Source organism: Phyllobates terribilis, unplaced genomic scaffold (genome assembly GCF_046119375.1).
Source record: "Phyllobates terribilis strain yellow unplaced genomic scaffold, ASM4611937v1 Scaffold_11__3_contigs__length_659146591, whole genome shotgun sequence".
Lineage (NCBI taxonomy): Eukaryota > Metazoa > Chordata > Amphibia > Anura > Dendrobatidae > Phyllobates > Phyllobates terribilis.
The window spans coordinates 328,886,076-328,910,322 of NW_027362771.1; the positions used below are offsets into that span (position 1 = coordinate 328,886,076).

Here is a 24,247-nt window from a genome sequence, read left to right on the forward strand (position 1 = left end):
TTTGTCTTTCCCATGTTGACCATGTCTGAGTGCTGTTCACAAGTTTGGGGAGGGTCTTAAATAGTCAGAAAAGGCTGGCAAAAGAGATCTTTAATCCACACATGTGAAGCTCATTATTCTTGGTGCCTGAACTACTTCTTAATACTTTAGGGGGACCAAACAGAATTCTTGTGGTTTGAGGGGTTGAATAATAAATGACACTCTGAATTAACTTTTAATGTTTTAAAAAAAAAAAAAAAAAATTTGCTGCAGTGCATTTCCCACTTCCAGGCTGATCTACAGTACAAATGTCACAATGCCAAGTTAATTCCGCATGTGTCAACCAGCTAAATCTGCAGGGGGTTGAATACTACTTGTAGGCACTGTATATGGGATTTTGAATAAGGAAGGCTATCACTCCATTTTGCAACCCCATGCCATACCCTGTGGACAGCGCTTGATTGGAGCCAATTTCATCCTACAACAGGACAATGACCCAAAGCACATCTCCAAATTATGCATGAACTATTTAGGGAAGAACCAGGCAGCTGGTATTCTATCTGTAATGGAGTGGCCAGCTCAGTCACCAGATCTCAACCCCATTGAGCTGTTGTGGGAGCAGCTTGACCGTACGGTACGCAAAAAGTGCCCATCAAGCCAATCCAACTTGTAGGAGGGGCTTCAGGAAGCATGGGGGGAAATGTCTCAAGATTACCTCAGCAAATTAACAGCTAGAATGCCAAAGATCTGCAATGCTGTAATTGCTGCAAAGGGAGCATTCTTTGACGAAAGCAAAGTTTGAAGGAGAAAATTATTCTTTCAAATAAAAATCATTGTTTCTAACTTTGTCAATGTCTGGACTATATTTTCTATTCATTTTGCAACTCATTTGATAAATAAATGTATGAGTTTTCATGAAAAACACAAAATTGTCTGGGTGACTCCAAACTTTTGAACGGTAGCGTATATATATTTTTACAATTTTTTTTAACTTTTTTACTCGGTCCGTTTATGAGACTTTCACTTTTTTCCCTTTGATCACAGGTATAATGCATTGCAATGCACTAGATTGCAGTGCATTATACCTATAGTGAAAACTCCTGAGATCATGCTGTAAGCATGGTCTCAGCAGCTTTGCGTAGCTTGGTGACCTGGGGGTTGTCATGACGACCCCTGATTACCATGGCAACGATTGGGCCCCGCGATTACGTCGCGGGGGCGCCAATCTGAAGGCAGAGGGAGTTTCCAGCCCTCTGCCTGTCTCCTGAATGCTGCGATTGTACTTGATCGCAGCATTCAGGGGGTTAACAGCCAGGGCTGGTGATGACTCCGGTCCTGGATATACCAGCAGCGCTGACCTCCGGCACTGATATTACAACATCTTCTGCGCGATCATGCTGAGATTGGTCAGTTAGATTGACTGATTACAGCGATCTGGGTGCAGAAGCTGCCGACACGGGTCCCTGCACCTCTTCCCCTGACGCTCCGCTGTCTGTGACAGCTCTCGGCACGAAACTGTCACTGCGTGTTTACACGCAGTGACAGCTCAAAGCCATGAGGGACACTGCATGGCAATAAACAAGAACTTACACCCGCTCATGCCATACAGTGTCCGTCATTGAACCTTATGGGGTTAAAGCATGTACCGTCCTAAACAAAATGGTGCCTCTCCCATCTCTTTTTTATAACCCGAGATATGATAAAAAATGTAACATCATACAAGCCCAAAATTCTGACTTTTTTAAAAATTTAGAAATCTATAAAAAAAAATAACTAATGAAGATAAAAATGCAAAGCTTTTTTTTTGTAATTCACTAAAGACTTAAAAAAATAAAAATCCGAAGACATCGGATAAAAAAAATATTCAGATTTGGATCACTTGACATGGAATGACCCGCATACATTATATAGGACACACTGCCGCTGCATATACATTATATGGCGCACACTGCGACTGCTGCATATACATTATATACGATATACTGCGGCTGCTGCATATACATTATATACGACATACTGCGGCTGCTGCATATACATTATATACGACATACTGCGGCTGCTGCATATACATTATATACGACATACTGCGGCTGCTGCATATACATTATATGGGACACACTGCCTCCGCTGTATATACATTATATGGGACACACTGCCTCCGCTGTATATACATTATATGGGACACACTGCGGCAACATGTAGACAGGGTGTTGAGGTCAGAATAGAGACACATACTTTGAGTTAATTCGAGTCTTTAGCTTTTTAACTTTCTTTTTATTCTTTTGCTTCTCTTCGACATCCTTTACAGCTTCTACAGGAACTGGTGTCTCAACCAAAATATCCACAATGTATTTTTTCAGAGAGAGATGCTCCTGGAAGAAAGATTTATTCAATTAGGAAAAAAAAGCTAATCCATTTCCATATGAAATCTATTCTAATGTTAGAAACAGTTCTGAGTGAAATCGAATCCATGGGCATACATCATAGCTTCACGGTTCTTCAAAGGTTGTTACGTTACAGTGTTTTAAAAAGGGGTGGTCCCTTCGTGTCATAAGTAAACCCACTTGTGTGCACCTTAGATCCAAAAACAGACATGGAGATGCTTCCTTTTCCAAAGAAGTAATAATGTAGTAACACAAAGAATCCTTTTCCTATAAATAATTGACAAACATGGTTGTATCAAGTCCTCTAGCATGTGAGCTACAGTGAGAGGGAGATGCAGGTATTATTATTATTATTTATTATTATAGCGCCATTTATTCCATGGTGATTTACATGTGAAAAGGGGTATACATAATAAAAAAGTACAATAATCTTAGACAATAGAAGTCACAGACTGGTATAGGAAGAGAAAGGACCCTACCGGCAAGGACTCACAGTCTACAAGTTTTATCCTAACCCAAAGTAGCCATACATTAAAAGATATTTGACATCATGGGCATGATTTCTCTGCCCCATCTATTACTGTTAATACTATTTTTTGTGTCTGACATATCCATGAGACTATTTTACAAATGTTTCTAAATTTTGATCTGTAAGACACAATCCCCTAACCCTGTCAATGCCGCCCACCTGTTGGAGGTGCTTGGTGCATACTGTCTCCCTCATTCATATCTTATGGGAATGTAGTCTTATTACCCCTTTTTGGGGTAATAGTGGAGGGCACCTTCTCTACTCACTTTCTCCTGGACCCCACAAATTACTTACTAAATGTGCCCCCCTGGGGACTGAGAAACAAGTCAGCCAGGCTGTTCCTAAACATTTGCATAGCTGCTAAATCTCTGATCGCAAAAGCCTAAAAAACAAACAACCCCCATCTCGTCTAGATCTATATGGGCAATTGATCGACTTTCATCTTTTATTTTTCTTTTCTTATTAATCACTGAATTGTACATATTATTCAGAACACTGGACATTAACCTGAACATTTTTTGAGTTTGAATTATTCCTGTAAAATTTCAATAAAAATTTGAAAAAAAGACAAAGAATACAATAAGCTACGGCAGGACATTTAATTCAGAGATGATTAAGGTGGATAATGCTCTTTGAGCTAAAAACATCAGATGTTCGCACTGAGATGAACGGAGTTCAACATTTTTTCATTCTTAAAAAGTAATTTAGAATATTTTTTATTGACGGATTTTTACCATTTTAAAGAAGTGTTAGTGTGATAAAGCATAAAAAAATGGGAAACCAGTACCAGGAGAGATTGTACATAGGCAATCACTACATGTATAGTAATGAACACCTTTTAAAAGTAAAATAAAAAAAAAACTCATTGAAAAGGAAATGTCTAACCAGTAACTAGATAGACAGGCATAATGTGCTTTGTGCCCTTTTGTCTCACCCATAGCCTTCACAAGATTTGCTATATTGGATTATTCTTATAAATAATAATGGCTCGTGACCACATATTTCTTACTATAATATGTGTCTCCCTTGATATAAAATGTGGGACAGTATAAATTGGTCATAGTCAGGATCCTGCTTCTCTATTATAATTCACGGTCCGCTCTCTTGGGCGTTTCGCACCTATTTCTCAGCCTTCTCATCTTTCAAAAGAGGGATGATTGGATTAGTCCAAACTTTACATTCAAAAACTCATCAAAAGACAGCAATAGGAATATCAGAAATGCCCGGGCTGGAGTGTCATATATACCCAATGCACATCAAAAAGAAGGATTAGTGTCGTCTCCAAAACCAGTGAAGTAAAACTGCATATTAAATAACCTCATGGTTTAATGGACATCACACCTTAATTGTTGGAGAGGTCCATGTAATCAAACTATATAACATATTCACACTATTAATAAAACGTATAATCAAAGGATGAAGTCCATGCTTACAAAGGGAAAGTCTGGCGTTTGGACGAAAGGAGCAGCGAAAACCGAGACTGTGAGAGCTAGTAATACTGTGACCTCTGGTGAACTAATTTGAGCTTTCTGCCATCAAGGAGACTAAACTTTTACATTTAGTGACTACCTTATTTAACCATTCCATTAAAAATAATAGAAAAAGAGAAAATAGGTGCATGATAGACATTGGTCTAAATGAGCCAAGAGTTAACAGGAAGTGTTATGAAGTTTCTCAGTTGTATATCTGCCTCCCTGCTTAGTCAGGTGCCTCGACAGGCAATAGCTTGGTAAGAAAATAGGACAACGTATTTGTATGGCAAGGAGCTCAAGTATACTGGAGAGAGATGAGGATGATGAGCGAACAATAGAAACTCAAGATTCCTTGAACCACACAGTTGAACAAAAGCCCGCAGCAATTAAAAAAAATATATAAAAACGTATTCTATATTTATAGTTTTGCTCAATCTTTACAGAATTAATTTTTGGAAAAAACAAATAAAGACAAAAAAATAAATATAAGAGTACATTCACATGGGCATTGCAGCTACAGACTTCTCATAGAAGAGATGGTGCAGTGTTATTTTCCACTGCATTAGGTTGGTAAGCTGCACATTTCACCCCATGAAAAGCTAAGGGTGAAACACGCATTACCATCTGCGGCACAAACTGACATCAGATTTGTCAATCTGCACTGCATATTTATTTCTCACGATGTGCATGAGATCTGCACAAAACTGGTGTTACTTTGCATGAAGCATAAAAAGCACTTTGAATCCAACAAACAAAACAAGCTATTGCACAAAAACCACGTACACCAAATAAGTAATAAAAGATTACAGGGTTACAATACCAAAATACTGATGAACACCCACTCACACACTTATCAACCATAAGGGGGGTGGTTGCTTAGTATTACAAGTGCACCCAGATAAGGTTTGTATAAGGTGCCAGTCACGGGGTTATATATAGTGTATCATGATGGCTAACAGCCTACTAGGCATGCTTATACCACCCTACCTGTGCTCTCCGTTCTGCTAATAAACTAAGACCAATATCCTCTATAATCCAAGTCCTGTGAAATATGTTGGCGCCATAGCAATAAACTTACTATTATTAGGTCAGGCTGCTATGCATGTGCACCCCACAATGACAAAAACCCTATGTCCCCTACCAAACACAACAGGGCTTACCTAATCCTATGAAGATGATAAAATAAATGAAGTGTTAGTAAATATTTTGTCCATATGCAAGCTCACAACCGCGTCAAGGGTTCTCATTGTCTTGCTAATCCCCACACTAAAATTAAAATCAATTCACCAAAAAGGATATCAATTCACAAACATCACAGAAAAAATGGTCAAATTTACGAATTCCTGGTCAAAATATCAATATACTGTACTTTAGGATGCAGGCAAGCCACAGTGATAAAAGGCAGAGGCGGAGCAGGTGCAAATTGCAGATAAACAACCACTCACACTCTGACTATTGATGAAGAGGGCTTTACTAGGTTGGCCACTTTTTTCTGAGATGTTTTCGGATTTCATGTCCTTTTCGGTGAATTGCCACAATTCTTTATTAGTAACCAAAAACACATATTGTAGGGTTTGGTACTCACTCAGCCGCATTAGAGGTAGGCACAGGAAAAGGTTTGTTTAAAAACGTCCAAGGCAGGTTTATTATACCATCATAAACTGCACTTTGAGAAGTAAACAAAAGACAGCCTGGTCCGGCACAGAGTAACAAAACGGAAAATAAACAGTCCATACAATATGGCGGGTTCTCATGCTTACGGTCAGTGTCCTTTAGCACAAACACTCTGGAGGTCTCCACACCTCCAGGCACAGACACTGTATGAGACACTCAGTCTCCATTTTATTTACAGGCCCTGGGGTGGGGATATGTGAGCAGTCAATCCCTCCCATCTCTTATGACTGCTCGTAAAAACCGGCCCTGATACGGCCTGTTAACCCTCTCAGCACTACGTGTGCTGGAGAATGCTTTTCCTGGGTTTACATGACCGAAGCTACCAACCTCGGTGACACATAGCTCCCCTCAAGGACATGTCCGGCGGCCATCTTACAACATATACAAGCAGAATGAAAACATTTAAGAATTATGAAAATGCTCAACACATCCTAAGACTCTCTCCATGATAAAAGACCGTAAAACATAGTTCACTACAAAAGGAGCAGTTGTAAAAAGGTTTATTCATATGGGACATACAAATGTTCTACCCTCTTGATTTCAAGGTGTTCGTCTCTGCAGATTAGCGTATACTTTCAAAATTATAAAAGTTGGTCAAGAAGGAAGCTGGATTCACACTCTGAAGGCCACAGATGCTACACCGAACAAAGTAAAGAAAAAAGAGGAAGGTAAGAAAAAGGGAAAAAAGTTGGGAGACAGGGACAGGAAAGTTCTGATTATTAGTGGTAAATTATGTAAAAAGGACTGAAAGTCTGCAGAATTTTGAAACACCGTAGTTCCCAAATATTGAGCCGACTTCCATTCTAAAAAGAGGCAGGACATCTCTAGTTGCCACTCAAACATGGAAGACGTCTGAGTAAAGCACCTGTGGCAAGGAATGACTGATCAAGCTTTAGTCAGACAAATAAGGGGTAGATCCTTCCACTTATGTTTAGTAAGCTGAGAAATACAAAAACCAAAAGGACTATATTCGGTAACAGCACAATTCTTCATTTTTAGCTGGACAACATAAAAAAGTTAGGATGGTGCTAACAAAAAAAGGAAGAAAACGCCATCCACTTCACGTGTAATTATACACAGTATATGCCAGTTGCTCCATCATACATAGGGTGTATTTGTTTGTTTAGTACTAGCAATCTATGTGATTATATCAGCTTACAGATATTATCATTTTAAAACATAATTTAAATCACCTTACAAAATTGTAATACAAAAGCATTAATTATAAGGGAAAACTAGACAAACTTATTTTACATCTATTGCACTGATATTTGGGGTAATTTCCACAGTTCTATATAGAAGGGGTCATTTCTATAGTTTCATTGCCATAAAATGTCACGTCTACATCTATACTGCAACATAAATCATGGTGCCATGTGGTCAGAATACTTTGAAATTTATTCCAACCAACGTTAGCACAGTGCCCTGACTTCTGGAATCTGTACAGCGCTGGCATTACATTTTAGGCACCTCTCTATGACTTCATTACATTAAACAAGAGGATCAGGAGCCAGATGCACAAGAGAATTAATTTGTGGCCAGCCAATTAATGCAGAATGTGCCATTGTAAACAGCTTATGTAAACAGATTTGAGTTGAGCCATCAACCATAAAACTTGACCCCTTGTACTGACATTCACATTTTATTCCTGAGGTAATGAAAATCAAAATATCTTCCTGAGCAATCATAAATAAGACATTTTTATTGCTGTGGACATAAAGTGGCAAGGACTGGTTATTAACACGTAGTTAATAACAAGTATTAGTATACTAGCTTCTAGAGCGCAAACATATTCTGCAGCGCTTAGACACTCTCATCACTGTCCCCATTGGGGCTCACAATCTAGGTTCCCTATCAGTATGTGTTTGGAGTGTGGGAGGAAACTGGAGAACTCGGAGAAAACCCACCAAACACAAGGAGAACATATAAACTCCATCGCTGTCAGTGGCTATCCCTATAGTTTATAGCTATAGGTTAAGAAATAAATGTAAGGAAAATCTAATTGGGAGCCTGTCTCAACTGGAACATTTATGCACCACTAGGACCCGCATCTAACATGAGAACCGGGCCACGCCACGATCCACTGCAGGGTATATACGGTTCTCGCCATTGATTTGTACAGGAGTTCTGAAAATTACTTATCACGCATGTATGGTTGTTTTCAAAACTACAGTACGAATATAGAGTGATGCACCTGTTGATATATATGGGAAGAATACTTTAATAAGTATTGGGGAGAATCAAAGTGCTTCTCCACAATAAAAACAAGAAAATATATTGACACCTTTGCCGGCATTTCAACAGATTTTTTTTCTACTGAACATACATCGCATATGGACATACCACATAGGGTTAATTTAAAGGAGAGTTCTAAAGTCTGGAGCTCAAGGACCAACCGATAGGTTGCCAAATCTGTATTCTGAGAAGCCTGTACAAAAGAAAAAATCCTTATGAATATTAATTAGCAGCCATTTTTTTTAACAGATTTTGCGACTGGTTGGAGTCTGGCCCCTGGAATCCCCATTGGTCAGCTGATTAAACGAAACCCAGAAGTCTGGCGAGTGACGCATTTCCCTCTTCATTACAAGGTACAGTTGTGTACATTTTTTAGTGGTTGTGCCTGTTATTGCAGCACAGTCCTCATTAAAACAACAATTTTGCAAAGTTGAGTGGGCCAAAATTCCTCCAGAAGACTCATTGCCAGTTATTGCAAACGCTTGATTGCAGTTGTTGCTGCTGCTAACGCTGGCCCAACCAGTTATTAGGTTTAAGGTGCAGTCACTATCACACAGGGACCTGTAGGTTTAGATTTCTATTTCCCTTAATAATAAAGACCTTCATTTAAAAACTGCATTTTGTGTTTACTTGTGTTATCTACAGTACAGACCAAAAGTTTGGACACACCTTCTCATTTAAAGATTTTTCTGTATTTTCATGACTATGAAAATTGTACATTCACACTGAAGGCATCAAAACTATGAATTAACACATGTGGAATTATATTCTTAACAAAAAAAGTGTGAAACAACTGAAAATATGTCTTATATTCTAGGTTCTTCAAAGTAGCCACCTTTTGCTTTGATGACTGCTTTGCACACTCTTGGCATTCTCTTAATGAGCTTCAAGAGGTAGTCACCAGAAATGGTCTTCCAACAATCTTGAAGGAGTTCCCAGAGATGCTTAGCACTTGTTGGCCCTTTTGCCTTCACTCTGCGGTGCAGCTAACCCCAAACCATCTCGATTGGGTTCAGGTCTGGTGACTGTGGAGGCCAGGTCATCTGGCGAAGCACCCCATCACTCTCCTTCTTGGTCAAATAGCCCTTACACAGCCTGGAGGTGTGTTTGGGGTCATTGTCCTGTTGAAAAATAAATGATGGTCCAACTAAACGCAAACCGGATGGAATAACATGCTGCTGCAAGATGCTGTGGTAGCCATGCTGGTTCAGTATGCCTTCAATTTTGAATAAATCCCCAACAGTGTCACCAGCAAAGCACCCCCACACCATCACACCTCCTCCTCCATGCTTCACGTTGGGAACCAGGCATGTAGAGTCCATCCGTTCACCTTTTTTGCGTCGCACAAAGACACGGTGGTTGTAACCAAAGATCTCAAATTTGGACTCATTAGACCAAAGCACAGATTTCCACTGGTCTAATGTCCATTCCTTGTGTTCTTTAGCCCAAACAAGTCTCTTCTGCTTCTTGCCTGTCCTTAGCAGTGGTTTCCTAGCAGCTATTTTACCATGAAGGCCAGCTGCACAAAGTCTCCTCTTAACAGTTGTTGAAGAGATGTGTCTGCTGCTAGAACTCTGTGTGGCATTGACCTGGTCTCTAATCTGAGCTGCTGTTAACCTATGATTTCTGAGGCTGGTGACTCGGATAAACTTATCCTCAGAAGCAGAGGTGACTCTTGGTCTTCCTTTCCTGGGACAGTCCTCATGTGAGCCAGTTTCTTTGTAGCGCTTGATGGTTTTTGCAACTGCACTTGGAGACACTTTCAAAGTTTGCCCAATTTTTCAGACTGACTGACCTTCATTTCTTAAAGTAATGATGGCCACTCGTTTTTCTTTACTTAGAATTTCTATTATGGCAAGAAAAAAGCAGCTAACAGTCTATTCAATAGGACTATCAGCTGTGTATCCACCAGACTTCTGCACAACACAACTGATGGTCCCAACCCCATTTATAAGGCAAGAAATCCCACTTATTAAACCTGACAGGGCACACCTGTGAAGTGAAAACCATTTCCGGTGACTACCTCTTGAAGCTCATCAAGAGAATGCCAAGAGTGTGCAAAGCAGTCATCAAAGCAAAAGGTGGCTACTTTGAAGAACCTAGAATATAAGACATATTTTCAGTTGTTTCACACTTTTTTGTTAAGTATATAATTCCACATGTGTTAATTCATAGTTTTGATGCCTTCAGTGTGAATGTACAATTTTCATAGTCATGAAAATACAGAAAAATCTTTAAATGAGAAGGTGTGTCCAAACTTTTGGTCTGTACTGTATGTCTAATATTTAAATTTGTTTTGTGATCTGAAACAGTTAAGTGTGACAAATATGCAAAAGAGTAAGAAATCAGGAAGGGGAAAACACTTTCACACCACTGTATCTGTCAAAGTTCTATAATGATAACTTCAAGTCATAGAAAACTGTATTGTGGTGATAGACGCCAATTTTGACTATTCAGTTTGGAACTATCAAGTAAAGTGTCACGTATCAGAATATCTGACAATCAGATCTCAGAATATCTGACTAACAGTATAAAGCTCTCTATTCTATAATATAAAATTTTGTGTAAACTTTACATAAAAGTGAAAACTAGCTGCAGATTTACTGTTAGGTGCTTCTCACATTCAAGAAAGCCTGACAAAGGTTCCTTTACAGCACCTATCCACATTACTTACAGTGGGTGCCCAGAGGTTAAACAGCAGAAAAGCGCGCCCGCCCGTGTGACCAGCGTTACCTTTTAGGCATCAATACAAAATATGTCAAATGTGTGGGGTCAATGCAATATACAAGTCAAGTGAGTGAGGTCAGAGTGGCAGCTGTGGTGAGTTCACAGGAGAGGTGTTTATTATCGAGGAGGCAACGAACGTGCGAGGTCACCAGAGACGGATATATTACACATGCCACATGCCGCCTGGCATCTAATAACCCTGAGTACTTGCATTCACTGATTGAGACTGGAAAAAATAACAGGCAACACTGTGGGTTAAGTTCCGACTACAACTAGTAAATCAACATTATGATGGAATACATAATGGTTCTGTCTATTTCTTACATCTATATTTTCCAGTGTTTTCTGCCAGGATCAACAATTATTTTTCTCCTCATTAAAAATTTGTGCGATTTTTACCTATCGTGATGTAGTTGTTTGAGCTGAACAATTATTCAGCAATGAGAATGTAAAGATAACAACAGAACAACTGAGATAACGAAAACAACAGGTTCTTACTGTAGAAAGTGTGAAGGTGGCAGTAAGGTTAAGATGCCTAAGGAGCCCAAAAGTCATCCCAAAGTTTAACTGACATTATTAAAGTTAAAATAAATGATGGTGATGCAGGGATGTGGAGTCGGAGTCGTGGTCGTTATAAATTGGAACGACTCTGAAAATATATAATAAATTGGGTTCATTAGTTCAACTAAGGATGTGCTGTACAATTGTGTCCCTGGTGTCCTTAGACAGCTCTTTGGTCTCGAGGTTGGAGTGTGTGGACAGGTATCTCTTATACAGGTAACGAGTTCAAACAGGTGCAATTAATACAAGTAATGAGTATAGAGTAGGAAGGCTTCTTAAAGAAAAACTAACAGGTCTGTGATAGCCAGAATTCTTGCTTGCTGGTAGGTGATCAAATACTTATTTTGTGCAATAAAATGCAAATTAAGTATGTTAAAATAATACAATGTGATTTTCTGGATTTTTTTTAAGATTATGTCTCTTACAGGTGAAGTGTACCCACGATAAAAATTACAGACCTCTCCATTCTTTGTAGGTGGGAAAACTTGAAAAATCGACAGCGTATCAAATACTTATTTTCCCCACTATATATACCTTACTGATGAGCCCTTAAAGGTAGCCTGTAGTCAATCGACAGACATGTGAACTCTGCTGTGTCCATAGTCCCTGCCGAGGAAGAGCAGCCAAGAGGAATGCAACTTAGCTGGAAGGTTTTTTGGCTAATAGTAAAGAAGAAAAGAGCAGGCCTGGATAAATTAAATTACCTATAACTGTTGCCTAACATTCTCAACCATTAGTCATTCACACAGTCAAGACATACATATTAAAGTATTGTTGTAAATGTAATTGTGTAACATATATTGACTGCTTACAAAAGTTGGACCATCTGTTTTAGTGTTGAACCTACTTTTGACTAAAACAAGGATGACATTCAATAGTGGTAATAGCATGGTTCATCTACCCTAGTAATGCAACAACTACATATGTGAGCAGCAGAGGTGGTGTGAATCAATTTGCAAGACCTGGCCCATCAGCCACGTCAGTAATCTATGGTCACTGGATGGGAGGCCTGAGAACAGCCTCTTACCTGACAGTATCCGTTGTGCCTTTTTTAATGATGTGGCCTGGTATGATGTAATTATTGTGCCTTGATGTAATCGTGACGCCCCGCTATGTCGATAATCAAAAGAAGAGCAGCGAATGCTGTTGGGTAAGAGGCAGTGCTAAGACCTCCCATCCAGTGGCCACAGATTACAGACGTGGCCAATGGACCAGGTAGAACAAATCGATTTGTAACAACTCTAGGATCAGTCTTCTCTCCTCATGTTATATTACTAATACTTATCTGACATAACATCAGTATGATTCAGCAGCACAGAAAATCGTCAAGTTTTGATAATTGAAAATATCAAATTTTAAGGGCCCAATCAAAAGCGATGTTGTTCCCGCTGGTCTTTATGAGGTGATGTGCTGCTCCTGATCCATGAAGAGGCGTACGACCCACCTCCGTCCACTTTGATGGAGCTGAGTGAAAATGGAGTGAGAAAGCCAAAAGTTACAAAATTTTAGCGTAGCCGCGAGTTGCGACTTTTCAAAGCCTTTTTACGTAGAATACAGGCATAAAAGTTTTGATGAATTGGGCCCATTATGTTGAACAAAGCAAAATAATTGCAATATTAGCAAACAAAATATAATAATTTTATATACAGGCACTGAAGCTTTCTTTGCAGTCTTTCTAAAAACACTGTCTGTTTCACTTGATAAGGTTTTGTAGCGAATCCCAGACAGCCTTGGTGACAAGTGAGTTCAGACCTCTGCAGAACTTCTCATATTTCTTTTTGCTGAATATTTTGTATTTCTTTATGTTCTTTCGTGTCATCGTAATGATACATAAAACGGTTGCTACTGATGACGTGTATTCCATATGGCATTGGCTGAAGGCTTAGAATTTGTCTGTACTCTTCAGTATTGAAAACTCTATTCATTTTGACTAAATCACCAAGTCTTTTTATCCAAACTTGCAGGAAACCTCCCCTGTGTTTCAGTGTTGTATGCCAGCATTTCCACATAGAGCACTTTCCAGATCTTCTATGGGCAGAGAGCCTTTGGTTGGAGGCAAAACGTTAAGGATGAGGCTAGACAGGGATGTAGGCCATGACACCAGACATGTGGTACAATACTGCTCTGTGGAGCTGCCACATTGCAGCACAATGCAGGTGAATGGGGTTGCAATATGATCTCATTCACCTGCATTATGCTGCGATCTTTGGCTGCAGAACCCCTGTCAAGCCCAAACTCCTTGTCTCACCCTCGCCTAAATGTTCCACTCTTTAGACCAAAAGCACTTGAAAACTGTGCTTGGTTATATAATCTTTAATATTTTTTGAGCCTTTTGACTTCCCTGTTCAATTTGTGGCACTTTTTTTTGCATCAACATCTGACATGACTTCCCTGGTCTATAGATTTTAGTTTGCTCCAAAGCTGACATCAGCGCTGGACATCTTTTAAATTCAAGGAACATCTCTCTTTTTTGCAGAACTCAGATTCTGTGGCCAAAACTGAGATTTGTATAGACCAAACCAGTGTCAGATTCCTAGTACTTCAGACAAATATTCTTCATTGTCGGCTTGGTGCTTACTTTCACAAAGTAATCAAGCTTTGGTCTTTGTAGCCACTTTATTAGAGGCATCCATAAAGTTACCCATCCAGTATCATATTGGACCTCCTTTAGCCTTCAGACCAGCAGTGTAGCTTCCATTAGATGTTAAAATTGTTCTACAGAAATAGTGGCCCATGCAGACAGGTAAACTTCTCAAAAGTACAGCACTAACATGATGTAATCAGAATGTTCTCACTCATCCAAGAGATATTATATAGGATTTAGACTCCGCGACAGAAAATGCAAGAGCAGGAAATAAAAGTCACTGTCATGTTCCTAGATCCAATCCATAACTATAAAATCTTTGTGAAAGTGTTATTCAGTACACGTGGAAAGGTACTTGAGTGATCCATCTAGCATTTTTGCCTGGGAGACTCAAATTACTGTGGCTATGTATTTACTCTCTGCTAGGAACCTCGATTCCTTCAACATATTCCAAGCGGCAGAGGTGGCAGTAGGTTGTCAATAAGATACAGGTCAATCAGCACACGGTCACACTGATTTTGGCATACACTCAATCTGCCGAATATCAATGCTAACTCACAAATTTATGGAAACTTACATAGAATACCTGGCAAGGTGGATCCTCAGAGCCTTTAGTCCATAAGAAAAGTTATAATGCTGCACAAAAAAAATTACATTGGCGCAGCAAGCTGAACCGGTAGACGCAATAGAGGCCTTAGAGGCTGAAAAGCAACTGAAGAACGGAGGCTGTAATGCACCACAGGGAATTCGAATACTCAAAAAAGCAGAGTCAAGACATCACAAAGTAAAGAAGACTTATATATGAAGCAAAGCCCAGTTGACTGTAGAGTCCAGAGGAATAGCAGAACTGGGTATGTTATGAGACTTAGCGACAGGGCTGTGGAGTCGTGGAGTCGGTATAAAGTGTACCGACTCCTAAAATATATAATAAATTGGGTACAGTAGTTCAATGCAGTTTGTGGGGAATATTTTTTCATAATGATTGGGGAAAGTTATGAAATGTCCTATAAATGTCTGTCCTATTCCTGATCTAAGGGTCTAGACTTTTAGCTGAGATTAATCTGTGCTACAGTAAATTTATCACTTAAACAGCCGGATTTTGCTAAGAACTTACCTGTAAAATCCTTTTCAGCGAAGGAAGGAAGGGAGACACAGATTCTCTACTTCGTGGGTAGGCGGAGCCCCATAGGATAGTCACCTCAGATTGGAAAAAGACGACCGGCCCCTCTGGAATATAGGCTCCTCCTACTCCCATGTTCATCAGTCCGTACACAAGCTAAGGAAGAGCAGACCAACCAGCAGAACAACATATCCCCTTCAGAAATGAGAGAAAACAGGTTATGTAATAGAAACACACAGTCTTAGGCATACCCCATTGGACCTGACAACTGTGTAGAGCTGGCGAAACTGGAAGGAGAGCCGTAGAGCGCTAAACCCAGTCCAGAAGATCGACATCAGGAAGGAGACGCGCTGCATCTAGAAACACAAAAAAACACTTCTGCCCTGGGAGGGTGCTGTGTCTCCCTTCCTTCCTTCGCTGAAAAGGATTTTACAGGTAAGTTCTTACCAAAATCCGGCTTTCAGCAGCAGAAGGGAAGGAAGGGAGACACAGATTCTCTACTTCGTGAGACGTCCTAAAGCAGTACCTACTTAAGGGTGGGAAATAGAGGCAGAAGCTTCCATACCCCAAAACTTAGGCAAGAGCGCAAACCGTGCTAAAATAACGGAAAACTAAGTAAAGGGATAACTTAAATTACCGCCGCCTGCAGGACCCTGCGTCCCAGGGCCGCATCGGCTGAAGCACTTACGTCCACCTTATAAAACTTAGTAAAGGTGTGAACGGAGCGCCAGGTGGCCGCCCGGCAGAGCTGCGCTGCCGAGGCCCCCTGACGAAAAGCCCACGATGAGCCAATGGCTCTCGTGGAAAGAGCTTTAACTTTAACCGGACAAGGCTCGCCCTTGAGCCGGTACGCTTCCAGGATAGCTGAACGGATCCACCGAGCTATCGTGTCTTTGGAAGCACGTTGACCACGCCGACGACCTGCCGGAATTATAAAAAGAGAGTCCGACTTCCGAAAACCTTGGGTGATCGTAAGATAGAACTTCAATGCCCGCACTAAGTCCAACGAGTGCAAGGCCCGCTCCCTTGGATTCTTAGGTCCTGGACAAAGAGAAGGCAACACAATGTCCTGATTAATGTGGAATTGTGACACTACCTTAGGCAAAAAATCTTCCCGAGTACGAAGCACCACGCGATCCGGAAAAAATTCAAGAAAAGGAGGTGAGCAAGAAAGTGCTGCCAATTCCGATACCCTTCTCAAAGAGGTGACTGCCACCTTCCAAGAAAGTAGTGAAAGTTTAGCAGAATCCATAGGCTCAAAAGGCTTATGCTGAAGGGCTTCCAGGACTAGATTAAGCCGCCATGGAGCCACAACTGCCCTCCGTGGCGGAAACTGACGTGCGACTCCGTGAAAAAAAGAGCGCACATTCCTACGAGAGGCAATAGCCTTCCTAAAAAGTGCGGAAAGAGCAGATACCTGTCCCCGCACCGTACTAACTGCCAAACCCCTGGCCAGACTAGAATGCAGAAAGGCCAAGAAGTTGGGGATGGAAAAAACCCTCGGGTTTCTTGAGGATCCAGAACACCATGAATAGAAAGACTCCCAAGTTCTGTGATAAATCCTGGACGTAGCTGGACTCCGGGCCGCCCGCAAGGTAGCAATGACCTCGGGCAAAAAACCGCGACGGGTCAAGATCTCGGTCTCAAGAGCCACGCCGTCAAACGAAGGGACCTCAGGTCCGGATGACGAATGGGTCCCTGAGTGAGCAAGTCCGGGCGAAGGGGCAGTGGAAACGGAGGTGCCGCCTGAAGAGACACCAGCGTCGAATACCATGTCCTCCGCGGCCAGTCTGGTGCTATCAGAATTATTTATTTATTTTTTTATATATGCGACAGGCTCTGAAGGGTTAAAGCTCACCCTTAGAAAAGAGCTACCCCAGAAATGCCGAGCAAAAAATCAATAGGGGGAAACTCCCTTAAACACCATGTGTTTCCCCTAAAGTTCCACTTTTTCAGAAGGGGTTAACATCACAGCAACTATAATACTACACAGCCTAAAAGGTCAGTGAAGTAAATAGCTTTAGGAGAGAAAGCGGCAGTGCTCCTGAGGACTCCTAATAGGTAGCCTGGAGAGACAGCACTGACAAAGAACCCCTGCCAGAGGCAGAGGGGACTCACCGGTACTGCGGCGACCGCTCCTCCTAAGTGTGTGGACGGACGGGGAGCAGAGAGCAGGAGGCGCCGCAAGAAACACACAGGCAGTACACTTGCCGTAGCCGTCAAAGATACTCTTTAGACCAAAGAGCACTTACCCGGCTGAACGCCACAGGGATCCTCAGGGATGTGTGGCGCCATGGCCCTTTGCTCCCCCCTATGGCGGAGCACGCAGGGACCCTCTCTGATGTGTGGTGTGCGCCTCCGCCAGGGAGCGCCCGGTATCCCCCGGGGCCGGCAGGCATAAGTGGGAACCTCCTCAAGGGGTACACAGAGCTGCCAGGGGAGGGTCAGGGGTCTCAGCAGCGCCGAGACCCCCAGAGACCTCTAGACCACGGGGGGTCCAGGACTCGCTGGATATAAAATAACAACTCTTCTGAGGAGCTGCCGAAGCAGCGACTATCCTCTGAGACCTCAGATAAAAAGACTGATGAACATGGGAGTAGGAGGAGCCTATATACTGGAGGGGCCGGTTGTCTTTTTCCAATCTGAGGTGACTATCCTATGGGGCTCCGCCTACCCACGAAGTAGAGAATCTGTGTCTCCCTTCCTTCCCTTCTGCTGCTGAAATGAGCCATGTATGAGGGAGTCGGAGTCGGTGTCATGGAAATTGAGGAGTCGGAGGTTTGGCTTACCGACGTACCAAATCCCTGCAGACCAGTGTATGCAAGTAGTAAGTAGTAGAAGAGCCCTGAAGAACAGCAGAGCTGGATATGTTGGAAGACTCTCTCTCTTGTTGCGATATAGCAGAACGGGATATGTCAAGAGACTCTTTTGTAGCAATGCAGCAGAGTCCAGTGGAATAGCAGAGCTGAATATGTCAATTGACTCTCATGCAGCGATGCTGCAAAGCACAGAGAAACAGCAGATCTGGATATGTCAAGAAACTCTCCTGTAGCAATTTAGAAGAGCCCAGTGGAACAAATGAGCTGGGTATGTAAGGGGGCACTGAACAGATTAAAGAGAAGATTAAAGTCCTAAATAGTGGGGTGGATACCAACTACCTGAATTCTGATAGCCCGGTACTGGATAACACTCCTGACTTTCATTAAATAAAAATGCATGAAAAACAGCACCAAAAAGACCTGCATAAACTCACCTAGATTAGTTAACAACCTAATATCTTTGCCCTTTTATTACATTTATTTAATAATAATTCTAAAAGCTGTTTCCATCCACACACTACACTATGCAGAAGTTTAGTATTGCTGACCTTTGCAACATCTTTATCACATAACTCCACTATTTCATCACAACCTTGTTCTAACGCATACAAGAATATGAGTTTTACATTGTAGCTGTGATGGGTAAAAAGCTGCATGTTTTATACAGGGATAGAAAATTCCAAAATGCAATAGCTTTTTCAGATTTCCCTAAAGTGTAATAATTATAACAATGCCATATTTTAATCTCTCTACATATATCACATTTTAAGTTATTTAATATAATATGAAAAAAAAAGGAATTTAACCTCAAAGTATATAATGAAATCATCTGTTATGGTTTCATTATTAAGCACAGATAAATTATATTGCTTTGGGAGATGACATAACCATTCTTGCCAACTAAATGTTGTTCACAGCAGAACAAAACAAGAGAAGCCTGGAAAATTTTGACTGCTGTCACGCACACAGAAGGTGAAGGTAAACTGAAGGGCTGGATAACCCGCGTACAACAATCAGTCAAGACCTGCATAGGTGCGCCAAGGTATCTGGCACCGCAATATTACCAGCACCGGATCCTTTAAGTCTGGTAAATCGCAAGGCGAGGCCTACATGGATCAGACTTTTTTTTTTTCTTTTTTTTAAACTACATGCCACAGATACTCAATCGTATTAAAATCTTGGAAATTTGGAGGCCAAGTTAGCACTCTGTCATTTTCCTAAAACCATTTCTGAACCTTTGCACAGTGGCAAAGCCCTTTACCCTGCTGAAAAAGGCCATTAACGAATAGCATTCTCATGAAACATTGCATAATGTCTGTAACATTGTTTAGGTAGGTGGTATGTAAGACACATACACACAGTGTCAGACTGAAGAACATTTGACCCACCAGAGGATTTGATTCTGAGGGCTCACCTTTCTCCCCCCACTCAAGAGCCCCATAGCAGCTGCAAGGTTTGCACTATGAACTCTGCTGAAGGAGAAGCCAGGGCCCACCGGAGGATTCTCCTGATCTTTGGTGGGCCAGTCCAACCCTGAATACACATGAGTATCAGGATGCAAGGATTCCAGCCATCTTTACCTAAAAGCATCACATTGCCTATGCTGGCTTGACTACTTTCTATCCTGGTGCCATCTAAGTAATACACACGGCTGTCCACATAAAGTAAAATAAAACATGATTTATCAGGCCAGGACACGTTCGTTCTTCCATTGCTCCATGGTCCAGTTCTAATGCTCACATTCTCAGTGTAGGTAATTTTGTGTGGACACAATTAGTGTAGACATTCTGACCAAAATGGGTGAACATCAAATGATTACAAGAGAAAATTGTCATCTGTAGTTTACAAACTGCAGGTATATCACCAGCAGCTATCAATTATATACAGTACAGACCAAACGTTTGGACACACCTTCTCATTTAAAGATTTTTTTTGTATTCTCATGACTATGAAAATTGTACATTCACACCGAACGCATCAAAACTATGAAATAACATGTAGAATTATATACTTAACAAAAAAGTGTGAAACAACTGAAAATATGTCTTATATTCTAGGTTCTTCAAAGTAGCCACCTTTTGCTTTGATGACTGCTTTGCACACTCTTGGCATTCTCTTGATGAGCTTCAAGAGGTAGTCACTGGAAATGGTCTTCCAACAATCTTGAAGGAGTTCCCAGAGATGCTTAGCACTTGTTGGCCCTTTTGCCTTCACTCTGCGATCCAGCTCACCCCAAACCATCTCGATTGGGTTCAGGTCTGGTGACTGTGGAGGCCAGGTCATCTGGCGTAGCACCCCATCACTCTCCTTCTTGGTCAAATAGCCCTTACACAGCCTGGAGGTGTGTTTGGGGTCATTGTCCTGTTGAAAAATAAATGATGGTCCAACTAAACGCAAACCGGATGGAATAGCATGCTGCTGCAAGATGCTGTGGTAGCCATGCTGGTTCAGTATGACTTCAATTTTGAATAAATCCCCAACAGTGTCACCAAAGCACCGCCACACCATCACACCTCCTCCTCCATGCTTCACGGTGGGAACCAGGCATGTAGAGTCCATCCGTTCACCTTTTCTGCGTCGCACAAAGACACGGTGGTTGGAACCAAAGATCTCAAATTTAGACTCATCAGACCAAAGCACAGATTTCCACTGGTCTAATGTCCATTCTTTGTGTTCTTTAGCCCAAACAAGTCTCTTCTGCTTGTTGCCTGTCCTTAGCAGTGGTTTCCTAGCAGCTATTTTACCATGAAGGCCTGCTGCACAAAGTCTCCTCTTAACAGTTGTTGAAGAGATGTGTCTGCTGCTAGAACTCTGTGTGGCATTGACCTGGTCTCTAATCTGAGATGCTGTTAACTTGCGATTTCTGAGGCTGGGGACTCGGATAAACTTATCCTCAGAAGCAGAGGTGACTCTTGGTCTTCCTTTCCTGGGGCGGTCCTCATGTGAGCCAGTTTCTTTGTAGCGCTTGACGGTTTTTGCAACTGTACTTGGGGACACTTTCAAAGTTTTCCCAATTTTTCGCACTGACTGACCTTCATTTCTTAAAGTAATGATGGCCACTCGTTTTTCTTTACTTAGAATTTGTATTATAGCAAGAAAAAAGCAGCTAACAGTTTATTCAATATGACTATAAGCTGTGTATCCACCAGACTTCTGCACAACACAACTGATGGTCCCAACCCCATTTATAAGGCAAGAAATCCCACTTATTAAACCTGACAGGGCACACCCGTGAAGTGAAAACCATTTCCGGTGACTACCTCTTAAAGTTCATCAAGAGAATGCCAAGAGTGTGCAAAGCAGTCATCAAAGCAAAAGGTGGCTACTTTGAAGAACCTAGAATATAAGACATATTTTCAGCTGTTTCACACTTTTTTGTTAAGTATATAATTCCACATGTGTTAATTCACAGTTTTGATGCCTTCAGTGTGAATGTACAATTTTCATAGTCATGAAAATACAGAAAAATCTTTAAATGAGAAGGTGTGTCCAAACTTTTGGTCTGTACTGTATATAAATAAATCTGCAGAAAAGTGCAAAAAGGAAATGTTAAACTTTTAGATGGAGCTACATTTCTCCTGCTGCCAAAACATACGCTAGTAATCTGAGCAGTCTGATGATGCCAGCAATGCAGGTACCGGAATGAAAAGGACTACACTCACAGAAAATGCAGAGGACCAAGAAAAAAAGCAGTATTTCTGGGGATAATTAAACATGTTTCCCAAACTGATGGTTTACAGAAACGTTAAGTTTATGTTAGGGCTTATGTAGGTATCTTTGCTGCACTGTAAGACAATAGAGATGATGCAGATCTATAGAAAAACATACTTTTTATGGTGCTGGTGAAAGAAGTCTGCTATGCATAAGCCCACATGTGATATAAGGGATCGCTGTGATAATATTAGGTCATTGGACAACTGGTAACACAATCTCTTTTGAAAAAAGCACAATACAGTTCCTCTATAAAATCAGGTAATTTGGGAGCTTCTAGCACCAATACCCAAACTAAGATGAGCATGATTCGAAGGAACCTGGAATAGGAAATCAGTTTGTCTAATTCACACAAAACTCAACCAAAGCTATTTTATATTTCAAACACAAAGAAGTCATAAAGGAATGTAATGACTGACAGTATATGAGGCATCATGTTGTAATAACATTGGCTGTATAGTGGAGAGTAGTTAATTTTTAATTACACAGCCCAACAAAACAACAGAGATATGCAATGAGATCAGAACTAATATAGTACAGCAGAGCTAACACAGTAGAAGTGAACTTTCTCTCATTTCTAACATTTGTAGTAGCACTTGCTCACTCATAGTGCTGGCAGCTCTGCTGTAGAGCTGTACATGATTATAACTAACAGAGTACAGCAGAGCTGAACACTGACCCACTACAAACATAAGAAGCACATTTGCAATTGTTCTCACACAGTGTTGTCAGTTTCGCTGTACTGCCATTTCCCCACATTGACTGCCTATGAGATGAACTGCAGATGCCAATGTTTTTGTAATTAAGCAAACTTCACTTTTGCTGTACTGTGTTAGCTCTGCTGTACTGTGCCAGTTCTGATCTCACTGCAGAGATGGGTGATTATGAGAGAAGACTATCAATCATTACATGTCTCACACTGATAATGCCCCCTTTGATTCATAATAATTTCTGAAGACAGAATCTCATGCAGATCTGTGTCCTGCCCATAGTCCTAAACAAAAGACATCGGATTGCAACTATCAAGTTATGGTTTTATTCAACTTTCTAGAATCTGCATGCCCATATAGTAGGGCTGATTCTACTGACAGATTCCTTTTAAAACATATTAATTTAAACACTACATTAAAATATCCTTATTTTTATGGGTGAGCATATGTTCTGAATCTCAAAAATTAGAGCTGATAGGGGGAAACTGGTATAATTTTTTGAATCGGCAGGTCAAAAATACCCAGAAACAGGTCTAACATTAAAGGCATCAAAATGTGTGTTGGCCAGTGAGACATTTTAGAATTGAAAGGATGACCACAATGTTCCCTGTCCCCTGTAGATTAAGACTATATGTCGCAAAATATCATTATAAGTTTATTTCAAAGACTTCTTTGCATTACATATTTACATATACCATTTTACTAGTTTATTATATATACAGTTCTAATCAAAATTATTTGACCCCATTACATATTCAGTTTATTAGCAAAATTAACAAACTTTTTGCAGTTTGCAAAAAACAATCAACCAAGAACAATTTAAATAATTCAACAAGACTAATATAACAAGTGGATTCCTCAAATTCTAGACAAAATTACCCATTTAATGACTTATGCAGTTTTATCAAGGGGTTGAATAATTATGACAATCGTCTTAGTAGAGCACTGTTTGGCTGTTATTACCTGTTGCAAACATTATGCATAGTTAGACATCCAGGGCTGTGGAGTTGGTGTTCATTTTGGTGGAGTCGGTATAAAATGGACCGACTCCAACTCCTAAAATATATTATAAATTGGTACAGTAGTTCAATGCAGGATGTGCTGTAAATTTTTCCATAAGAATTTGGGAAAGTTATGAAATGTCCTATAAATGTCTGTTCTATTCCTGATCTAAGGATCTAGACTTTTGAGATAAATCTGTGATGCACTTTATATACATGCTCAATAGTGAGGCAGTGTTGTTGAGTTGGAAGTCAGATAAATTGAAGAGCCAGAGGTTTGGCTTACCGACTCCACAGCCCTGCAGACATCAGCTCCTGGAAGCGTTTCTGAGTAAAACTAGTTCACTAATATTCTTGGTTTTGCGTATTACAACACCTTCAAATCCCACCAAAAAATTTCTATAAGGTTCAAGTTAGACGACTGTGATGACTACTCCAGTGTCTTCTAAGACTTCTAAAACCAACCCTTGGTGGATTTTGAAATATGCCTGGGATCATTATCCCGATGAAAGTTCCAATAACACATTAGCTTCAGCTTCTTCTCAGAAGGCATGACATTTTTTTCCTTAGATTTCTTGATACTTGTCTGAAGCCATCTTGCCCTCTACACACTGCAGTATTCCAATGCCAGAGGAAGCAAAGCAGCCTCAGAGAATCAGAGAGCCACCACCATGCTTCACTGTAGGCAGGGTGTTCATTTCAGCATATGCTTCATTCTTCCTCCTCCAGACATACTGCTTA

General features: G+C 40.8%; 1 protein-coding gene across 4 annotated transcripts in view; it reads right to left on the reverse strand.

The window, feature by feature from the left end:
* The window catches only part of SCAPER (S-phase cyclin A associated protein in the ER), a 408,076-nt gene that overhangs the window by 230,203 nt on the left and 153,626 nt on the right, over positions 1 to 24,247 (reverse strand). For all 4 annotated transcript variants that reach the window (XR_012251257.1, XM_073652665.1, XM_073652664.1 and 1 more), the window contains exon 20: positions 2,215 to 2,351. Coding sequence is in view for 3 of the 4 variants with exons in the window: in XM_073652665.1 (XP_073508766.1) it covers positions 2,215 to 2,351 (137 nt within the window). In the remaining variant the exon portion in view is untranslated. The remainder of the gene's footprint in view (positions 1 to 2,214; positions 2,352 to 24,247) is intronic.